General features: G+C 42.2%; 1 protein-coding gene across 1 annotated transcript; it reads right to left on the reverse strand.

Annotated features, from left to right (window-relative positions):
* Window positions 1-4,229: 4,229 nt before the first annotated feature.
* Window positions 4,230-10,433, reverse strand: LOC130943358 (uncharacterized). Its single transcript, XM_057871200.1, has 2 exons — window positions 10,307-10,433; window positions 4,230-10,166 (listed from the first exon to the last, which is right to left on the reverse strand). The coding sequence occupies exon 2, from the start codon at window positions 9,254-9,256 to the stop codon at window positions 8,255-8,257; it is 1,002 nt and encodes a 333-aa protein (XP_057727183.1). The 5' UTR covers window positions 9,257-10,166; window positions 10,307-10,433; the 3' UTR covers window positions 4,230-8,254.
* Window positions 10,434-11,077: the final 644 nt, after the last annotated feature.

Genomic DNA, 11,077 nt, shown 5'->3' on the forward strand with positions numbered 1-11,077 from the left:
ATTTACAGTAGATTAGTTTCAATCTATCGAGTCGAAAAATATTATGAAAAAAAATAGTATTTGCCTTTGTCTTTAAAGTCTACCAAGTTAAAAAATACCATGAAAAAATTTGTATTTGCCTTTAAAGCAGAACAATTACTTATTGATAGCAATATTTATGGAAATTTGTCTTTGTTAAAAATTATCTAGGATAATTTTATTTGTTGGCATCATATTTATTCTTGAAATTAAGGCAATATGATCAATGTTTTAACTTGTTAAAATTTTACATTTTATGGTATGATTTTTAAGTTTCCAAACTTGTAGATCTATATCGTTATAAAAGCTATTGAATATTTGAATTAGTTAATATTTCTTAATAACATCAAAGAAATACTATCTTTGAGTATTAGTTTATGTAAACAGAATCATAACAATTTTTATTGTTCAATAATTTATTCTATTAAAAAATAAATTATTATCACCAAAATGGGTAAATATATATATATATATATTCTAATTTTTTAGTATTTAGTAATAATTATTGTTAAAAAATAAATAATCATATTATCTTACAATATGATATATAAAATATTTTTTATTTTAAAATTAACTCTGATTAGTGACATAAAATTTAAAATATATTTTTTTATTTTTTGCTCAAATTTAAATTTGAATTCAAAATTAATCAATAACTCATTTTTTTTAATTTTAGTAACAAAACCAAAATGAGTTAAGTGCAAAATATTAAGTATTTAATGGTTTTAATCATTTAAATTTTAATTACAAAAAATTATATTAGAAATTAATTATAACTTGACAATCAATAATATATATATTGGTACGTAAATAATAATATATAATTTATTTTTTTTTTTTTTTGACAAGACTAATGTATAATTTATTGAGAGTTAATTTATTGTCTAAACTTTTTTTATAAACTTTGTAGTATTTAAATATAATGACTTTATTTTTTATTATTTAATAAATTATCTACAATTTTTTATTATTTAATTAACTTAATTAATAATTTTTATTATTATTTTTCTACCAACAAAATATCAGTTTATACTATTTATATATTTTTCAATATAAATAAATAAATAGGTATCTATACTATTATGTTTATTATCCTAGACGATGGATAAAGTTATTTATTTTGTATTTTAAATAATATAAATAACTTCTCGTTTTTTAAATTTATTAATTTATCCATTAAGAGAAAAAAATTTATGCAATAAATTATATGTTATAAAAATTAAATGATTTATACATAAATTTACTATATGATCTTTTTTACAAAAAATAAAAAATATTTATCATATATAATAATTTTTTATATATGCAATGCTATGTATATATTAAGATAACCTATTTTAATTATGTGAATAATTATTGTTATTTTTATTTTTTTATTATATTAGTAAATAATATTTAAAACTAAAAAAAAAAGAAAAAATAAATAATTAAAAACGTTTTTAATTTGAATAAAAATATTTTAAATATATCCAACTTTTATATATACTAAATGTTATAATATTTAATAGTATAGTATTTAGTATAGCAATAGCTCAAATATTAATTCAAGATATGTTTGTGTTCATACCCTGGCCCAATGTTAAGGGCTCAAGACCAATCGAAAGGCCTGATCCACTAGGTTAAGCCTATCGAAGCACCCACCTCCATCCAAGAGGTCGGTGTTAACCCCGACTTGGTATGAAGAAGTCGGTTGCGAGATTAGCTGGCAGATAAATACTCATTCAAATGAGTAACCGCCCCTGAAATCTCTCCAACCACTTCATAAAGCCATATCTTAACCTCCCTAAGATAATGGGACGGTTATTATCCTAAAGATACGGCACTACTCCAACGGTGGTTATTGGCTCACCACTATAAGTACGCTGACACGCCTCAGGTATTCCTAAGTCCAATACTCTCTAAGACCTGCTTACACCCTTGCTAACTTAGGCATCGGAGTGTCTTTGCAGGTACCACCCCCCATTCATACGCGAGCACAAGTCGGACGGAGCCTCCCGAGTTGCGGACCCACACGGAGTCCTCCTCCATCATACACTTGGGCCGCCGAACGCCATCCATTGGACTAATCTCCGGTTACCCACCGTAACATTGGCGCCGTTGCCGGGGACCCGAGAGATCATCCCTTGATGGCAGAAAGATCCCATGAAGAAGGCCATGTTGAAACAGATTCTGAGCAAGAGAATCTAGGCCTGGGCAACGACAATGAAGACACAGCCCAACATCAAGATAACGACCAACACAGAGAGGGTACCTCTGGAATGAAGAATCCAAAGGTAAACTCCTCAGATGGACGTGAATCAGAAAAGGGTGGACCATCCCACGTAACAGAATTGATGGGACTAGTCCATAGCCGCCTGGAGCAATTGGAACAAGAGCGGGAGAGGCAAAAGGAAACCGAAAGGTACCTTAAGGAAGAGATGGAACGGCGAAGAGAGTTGGAAAGAAAACTCTTGCAGCTAGAATCCTCTCTCAAGAACTCCCGCGACGAAGGAGAAGATCAACCCCCAGGCGGAGAAGATCCTTTCAGCGAGGACATAATGAGGGCAAAAGTTCCAACGAACTTCAAAAGCCCTGATATGGACCTCTATGATGGAACTACGGATCCAAAGCATCATCTTAGCAACTTCAAAAGTCGGATGTATCTAGCTGACGCCTCCGACGCTACGAGATGCAAGGCTTTCCCGACCACTTTGTCGAAAGCAGCGATGAAGTGGTTCGATAGCCTTCCCCCAAGATCCATCACCAGTTTTGAAGACCTCTCAAGAAAATTCTTGATGAGGTTCTCAATCCAAAAAGATAAGGTAAAACATGCACCGAGCCTCCTGGGGATAAAACAGGAGGTCGGAGAATCTCTACGAGCCTATATGGAAAGGTTCAACAAAGCATGTTTAGAAATCCAAGACCTGCCCATGGAGGCAGTAATAATGGGGTTAGTCAATGGACTTAGAGAAGGTCCCTTCTCACAGTCCATATCTAAAAGACACCCCGTCTCTCTAAGTGATGTACAAGAAAGGGCCGAGAAGTACATCAACATGGAAGAGAATGCCAAATTAAGAGACCTAGGTTCACGACCTGGACCCACTTCCTCCCCTAGGGAGAGGGAAAGGGAAGTCAGGAAGAAGGAAGAACCCGGTCTCGAAAGGCCCAGAAAGTATCACTCTTATACTCCTCTAAAGACTTCTATAGTGGATGTATACAGAGAGATATGCAACACTGAAAGGCTGCCACCCCCAAGATCTATTAAAAACAAAAAAGGGGGAAGTCGCAGCGAGTATTGTGAGTACCATAAAATATATGGTCACTCCACCAACGACTGTTACGACCTCAAAAATGTGATAGAAAAGCTGGCTAGAGAAGGCCGGCTTGATAGATATCTCATGGAGAGGTCGGACATCCATGGAAAGAGAAAGCGGGATGACATGGACAGGAGAGATCCGCCACCACAAACCCCAGAGAGACATATCCACATGATCTCAGGAGGATTTGCGGGAGGTGGGATCACCAAATCTTCTCGCAAAAGACATCTCAAAAGAGTCTATCAGGTCGGGGATGAGACACCCGACCTCCCCACTATCTCATTCACGAAAGAAGATGGGCAAGGGATAATCCCCGGGCATGATGACCCCGTGGTGATAACTATGATCCTAGCCAACGCCCATCTCCACAGAACCCTAGTAGACCAAGGAAGCTCGGCGGACATCCTTTTCAAGCCCGCCTTCGACAAACTAGGGTTAGATGAAAAAGAACTGAGAGCTTACCCCGACACTCTATATGGGTTAGGGGATACGCCAATAAAGCCACTGGGATTTTTACCCCTTCACACCACCTTTGGAAAAGGGGAAAAATCAAGGACTCTGAGTATAGACTTTATAGTCATCGATGAAGGGTCAGCCTACAATGCCTTAATTGGCAGAACTACCCTTAATCGACTTGGAGCAGTAGTGTCAACTCCTCACCTCTGCATGAAATTCCCGACTCCAGGAGGAATAGCAACGGTGAGGGGAGACCAAAAATTGGCAAGGAAGTGCTACAACGAAAGCCTGAATCTGAGAGGAAAGGGCAAAGAAGTCCACACCATAGAGTTAGGTGGGACAAGGACAAGAGAAGAGCTACGACCCCAGCCGGGAGGAAAAACCGAGGAGATACAAGTCGGTAAAGAGGAAGGAAAAACGACTTACATAGGAGCCAACCTAGGGGAAACCCTGAAACAAAGGTTGGGTGAACTCCTAAAAACTAATTCCGACCTCTTCGCCTGGAAGGCTTCCGACATGCCCGGGATTGATCCCGAGCTCATGTCTCATAGGCTCTCGGTTTACCCAGGGTCCCGACCTGTACAGCAAAGGAGACGCAAACTCGGCCCAGAGAGGGCCTCCATAGTAGAAGAGCAAGTACAGGCGCTCCTGGAAGCCGGCTTCATCAGAGAGGTCAAATACCCAACATGGCTAGCCAATGTAGTGCTAGTCAAAAAACAAAACGGCAAATGGAGGATGTGCGTCGACTATACCGACCTGAATAAGGCCTGTCCTAAGGACCCTTATCCCTTACCAAGTATTGATACCCTAGCAGACTCCAGCTCAGGGTACCAATACCTATCATTCATGGACGCCTACTCGGGATATAACCAAATCCCGATGCACGAGCCCGACCAAGAGAAAACATCGTTCATCACACCAAAAGCCAACTATTGCTATGTGGTCATGCCATTCGGACTGAAGAATGCAGGAGCCACGTACCAAAGGCTGATGAACAAAGTGTTTTCCCCCCATTTAGGGAGCTTAATGGAGGTATACGTCGACGACATGTTAGTAAAAACCAAGCAAGAAGTCGACCCCTTAACCGACCTCTTACAAGTCTTCAACACTATAAGGTCGCATGGGATGAGACTAAATCCCGCAAAATGCGCCTTCGCAGTAGAAGCAGGGAAATTTCTAGGCTTCATGCTAACACAAAGAGGGATTGAGGCCAATCCCGACAAATGCAGAGCCATCCTAGAAATGAAGAGCCCGACTTGTTTAAGAGAGGTTCAACAGCTCAATGGCCGACTTGCAGCCCTCTCCAGATTTTTGGCAGGATCGGCACTAAAATCCCTTCCATTATTCTCCTTGTTAAGGAAGGGATGCCAGTTTGAATGGACTCCGGAATGTGAGGAGGCGTTCCAAGAGTTCAAAAAATTCTTAAGCCAACCTCCTATCTTAACCCGACCAATACCGGGAAAAGACCTCGTCCTATACCTATCCGTGGCAAACAGGGCTGTCTCCTCAGCCCTGGTCCGAGAAGACGAGGTCGGTCAACACCCGGTCTATTTTACCAGTAAGGTTCTACAAGGCCCTGAGCTAAGGTACCACAAACTAGAGAAGTTTGCCTACTCCTTAGTGATAGCCTCACGAAGACTACGACCTTACTTTCAGGCTCATACAATAAGAGTCCGTACGAACCAACCCATGAAGCAAATCCTCCAAAAGACGGATGTTGCAGGGAGAATGGTTCAATGGGCAATAGAACTCTCCGAGTTCGATTTGAAATATGAAACTCGGACAGCAATCAAAGCCCAGTGCCTTGCCGACTTTATTGCAGAGTATGCAGGAGAACAAGAGGAGAAACCGACTACATGGGAACTCTATGTAGACGGATCCTCCAATAAAACAGGGAGCGGCGCAGGCATAATATTGGTAGACGGAAAAGGAACCCAGATAGAGGTCTCCTTAAAATTTGAATTTCCGGCTTCAAACAATCAGGCAGAATACGAAGCCTTGATTGCCGGATTAAAGTTAGCAGAAGAAGTTGGCGCTACAAAGGTGATGATCTACAGTGACTCACAAGTGGTGACTTCCCAAATAAGTGGAGAATATCAGGCGAAGGATCCCAACATGAAGAAATACTTGGAAAAAACCTTGGAACACCTAGGGCACTTCACGGAAAGCGAGGTCAAGCATATAACTCGGGATCTAAATAGCAGAGCCGACGCCCTATCCAAGTTAGCAAGTACCAAACCTGGAGGGAACAACAGAAGCCTGATTCAAGAAACTCTCCAAGAACCCTCGGTAACAAAAACGGAAGATGAACAAGAGGTACTTGAGGTAGTCGGCCTAAACCTCGGATGGATGAATCCCTTAGTCGAATACCTGAAATTCGACATCCTCCCTAAAGAGGAGAAAGAGGCTAAAAAGATCCGAAGGGAAGCACAACATTATACATTGGTGAAAAATGTCCTTTACAGAAGAGGGATATCAACACCATTACTGAAGTGCGTACCGACCTCAAGAACCACCGAGGTGTTAGAGGAAGTACATAGTGGAATCTGCGGAAATCATCTCGGAGCAAGATCGTTGGCCAGGAAAGTAATCCGAGCAGGATTCTATTGGCCGACCTTGCAGAAAGATGCTACAGACCTTGTGAAAAAATGCCAGCCATGCCAGATGCATGCGAATTTCCACGTGGCTCCACCAGAAGAGCTCATTGGTATAACTTCCCCCTGGCCTTTCGCAAAATGGGGAATGGACTTGTTAGGTCCTTTTCCCCAAGCACCAGGACAAGTCAAATACTTGATCGTGGGAATAGATTACTTCACAAAGTGGATAGAAGCAGAACCACTAGCCACCATCACAGCTCAAAGAAGTCGCAGGTTCCTCTACAAAAACATTATCACAAGGTATGGAATACCTTATTCCATCACCACTGATAATGGGACCCAGTTCACCGACGCCACCTTCAGAAGTTTGGTTGCCAGCATGAAAATCAAACATCAATTCACCTCGGTAGAACACCCACAAGCCAATGGGCAAGCCGAGGCAGCTAACAAGGTCATACTGGCAGGTTTGAAGAAAAGATTACAGGAAGCAAAGGGAGCTTGGGCCGAAGAGCTCCCCCAAGTGCTATGGGCTTATAGGACGACCCCCCAATCCGCCACAGGAGAAACACCCTTCCGATTAGTCTACGGCGTAGAAGCCATGATTCCTATAGAAATCAGTGAGCAAAGCCCAAGGGTAATTCTTCACGATGAGGTCGGAAATGTACAGGGGCACAAAGAGGAGCTCGACTTGCTCCCCGAAGTCCGAGAGAACGCCCAGATAAGAGAAGCAGTATTAAAGCAAAGAATGGCTACCAGATACAACAAAAAAGTCATTCGAAGAACATTTGCTGTAGACGACTTGGTCCTAATCAGAAACGACATTGAAGTCAACAAGTCGGGGGAAGGAAAGCTCGCCGCAAATTGGAAAGGGCCATACAAAATCAAAGAAGTGTTAGGGAAAGGTTACTATAAAGTAACCGACCTGGATGACACTGAGTTACCCAGGTCGTGGCATGCTTGTAATATGAAAAGGTACTACAGTTAAAAGCGAACTCTACTCCCTGATGTACTCTTTTCCCAGCTTCGTGATTTTTTCCCAAAGAAGGGTTTTTTCTGGAGAGGGGTTTTTAACGAGGCATCATAGTAGAGGCTAAGGGAAAATATACTGTCAAGACCCTTAGTAGCACAAAGGTACCTTCCCGATTAATAAAGATCTTTTTCATTACTATATTTCTCTTAAATATCCTTCTCTATATTTATAAGTCTTTCTACGAAACGCACCGACTTAAGCTCGACAAAGCGTGAAAATCCCATGAACCGACCTAACATGGTCGTCAGGATGAAACGACGAGGTACAAGTCGGTGTAAAGAGGTTATACGAGTTGATCGCATTAAACTCGGGAATTATCCGACTCTTAAGTCGAAAGGAGCCCGAGTAACGCAAACTCGACAGAACTCTGAGTAAAAGGAAACCGAGTTCCGAGTAGATGAAAGGCGCATCACAAAAATAACCTAAGTCATAAAAACTCACTAAAGCAAAAGTTGAGTATAAAGGATAACAAAAGAGATATGAGAACCTGAGAAAGTTTAAAGTTTGCATACAAGCCTTCGCACGGAAAAGGCTCAAAAAAACAATGGAAGCCAACAAAAGGTTTTTCCGAAAAGATCAAACATACCAAAATAGGAAAAAGCATGCGCACGCGCAAAGTAACTTAAACCCTTATCCAAAAAAGGGGCGCCTACTCCGATTAGAAAACCCTTATCCAAAAAAGGGCATTTATTTTGTTTAAAAACCCTTATCCAAAAAAGGGCAACGAACAGAATATTTTGTTTACGGCCTTAAAAGGCCAGAAGGAAATTGTTCACAAACCACCAGCAAATAAATAGAAGTTTAAAAAAGGGGGACCCACAGGCCGGGCCCCCATATAGCCACAAAATAAAAAGAAGTCATTTCTTGGACGGAGTAGAGGAATCACCAGGAGGAACACCACCAGGACCGGGAGGAGGAGCTAAAGAGGAAGTCGGAGTGAGGATTGAAGAACTCGGAGCATCTTGGGGACGAGGAGGAGACTCAATAATCCTCTGTCCCCGAGTCTTCAGGTCTGATTCGGAAACGACCTCGGGAACAGGAGGATCAACAATGGCGCCATCAATAACTACTTTGTCAGGATGTAGTGGAGAAAGGTCCAAGTCGGGAGCAATAACTCTGACTTGTTCCAAGAAAATTCTCCAAGACTCCTCGGCACCATCGGCGATAGAGTCCTCCAACTCGGCGTAGGCGTTCCGAGAATTCAGCAAATCCTTCCTCACGGCCACAATATCTTGAAATAAGCTGTGGTAGCTGTCTTGCGCCGTCTTCCTCAGATTAGCCTCCAAGGTACATTGGGCCCGTAGCTTACCCTCCTCCTCCTTCAGGTGATCCCTCTCCTTCCTCAACCTATCCCTCTCCTCTTTCAGCTCCTTTTCATGTTTTTCAAAAATACGAAGTCTCCCCTCCAACTCCTCAACCCTCGAGGTTGCACCCAAGGAGCTAAGGGGAGCTTTCTCAAAAATGTCCAAAAGCTTGCCGCAAACACCCGCCGTCCTAAAACTCTCCTCGGCCATGGTGGTAAGGTGGTTCCAAACAGAAACATCATCCATATGTATAAAAGAATAGATGTTCTTTCGGACGAATGCCATAGCATCCGCCTTAACCCCACCATCGAAGGAAGAAGAGCCAGACTCTGAAGTCTTGCGCTTCTTCTTCTCGGGTTCGGAGAGAATTTGGGCAGAGGGGGGTGGTCGGGGCAAGCTCGAGGAAGAGAGAACAATAGGTTGAGTAGGAGTGCCAGTGTTCTTAGGAGGAGGAGGTGGAGGGGGAGGAGAGATGACTACCCCGGACCTAGCCCGGGACTTCGCCTTAGCCTCCCGGACCCTTTGGTAGGCCTCCTGAGCATTCTTTTTTGCCATATCTACAAAAGAAAACAAATAACAACCGAGTTACAAGTTGGTAAAATGTAAGTCAACAACTCGTCGGCAAAATGTAAGTCGGCGGAAACAACTCGGAAATAAAGAATGCATGCACTACCTATTTGAGATTGAACGAAGGTCGGTGTACCCTGAAGAATTTTCCTGGTATCCAAGTATGGGGACTTCCCCCACGCTTCTCGGAAAAACCCTACAATGGCCGCCTCCACCTCGTCTAGGTCATCTAGACCAATCTTTTCGCAAGGGGTGGCTGGCAGCCAGTAAAGGGGAAAGCGAGGGGAGGAATGCTCATCCAGAAAAAAGGGGTGGTGACCCTCTACGGCTTGAACCTTCAAGAAGAAATTTTTGAAGTCGTGGAAAGATTCGTCAAAAAGGGTGAAAATTCTCCGACCTTGAATGGCTCGGAAGGATACCCATTGTTGTTTATTGTTTAGCCCACTAAAGGGCTTAGTCATATGGAAAAGATAAAAGAAGATTCTCAAGGAAGTCGGGAAGTCCAGAGCGTGGCTTATAAACTGATAAATCTTCAAAAAACCCCAGGAATTGGGGTGGAATTGAGTAGGGGCAACCTTACAGTGGTGCAGAACGGATATCTCAAAATCCGAGAAAGGAAGAAAAACACCCAAACGGGTGATCATGCATTCATACATAAAGAAAAAGTGAGGGGTCGCCTCATCAACTCTCCCAAAGCAGACCCGGTCTTCAGGACTCGGGATTATCAATTCATATTTGGGCTCGTCCTCGTCCGAAGTACAGAGCCTATGGTGAGTACGAAGGTGGGTGATAAACTCAGCGTCAACCAACGGTTCCTCCCCAAGGACCGTATCGTCAACCCACTGAGAAAGAATGTCTACAGAGGCCATTTTTTATAAAGAAGAAAGTGGCAGAAAACCTACAAAAAGGAAAAAGAAAAAGAAAATCAAAAATTACGGCCACTAAAGAAGAGAGATTCGAAACTAGAATCTACAGGTCAACCTATCTACTCGCGAAACATGCAAACATAAAGCATGGCATGAATAAAACAAAACTAACCTTTATCCGAAAATGGAGGTTGGAGAAGAACGGAAGTCTTCGAACACAAGGATACAGTACGAACAAGATAAGGAGAAAGTTTGAAAGATTGCAGAAACGGAAAATGGAAAGAGAGGGAAAGTATTTAAAAAAGGCTAAGGGGCATAATGGTAAAAACGAGGCAGTCATTAATGAGACTGCACCGTTACCAAAGCCCTCAAATCCCTAAATAATCCCTCAACGGACACGACGCTTGAATTGACGTAACTGTCAGAAACCAAAAGTTGCGAAAATCACGTCGGTTTCCAAGATCCGTGTTCTTTCAAACAAGTCGACTACGAACCCGAGTTAAATACTTGAACCCAAACTTTAAAAGATTTGGGCTCAAGTAGGGGCACTGTTCATACCCTGGCCCAATGTTAAGGGCCCAGGACCAATCGAAAGGCCTGATCCACTAGGTTAAGCCTATCGAAGCACCCACCTCCATCCAAGAGGTCGGTGTTAACCCCGACTTGGTATGAAGAAGTCGGTTGCGAGATTAGCTGGCAGATAAATACTCATTCAAATGAGTAACCGCCCCTGAAATCTCTCCAACCACTTCATAAAGCCATATCTTAACCTCCCTAAGATAATGGGACGGTTATTATCCTAAAGATACGGCACTACTCCAACGGTGGTTATTGGCTCACCACTATAAGTACGCTGACACGCCTCAGGTATTCCTAAGTCCAATACTCTCTAAGACCTGCTTACACCCTTGCTAACTTAGGCATCGGAGTGTCTTTGCAGGTA

This window comes from Arachis stenosperma, chromosome 8, assembly GCF_014773155.1.
Source record: "Arachis stenosperma cultivar V10309 chromosome 8, arast.V10309.gnm1.PFL2, whole genome shotgun sequence".
NCBI lineage: Eukaryota > Viridiplantae > Streptophyta > Magnoliopsida > Fabales > Fabaceae > Arachis > Arachis stenosperma.

Coding starts and splice junctions, on each gene's coding strand:
- LOC130943358 (XM_057871200.1), bottom strand. CDS start 9,256: ATGGCAAAAAAGAATGCTCAGGAGGCCTACCAAAGGGTCCGGGAGGCT.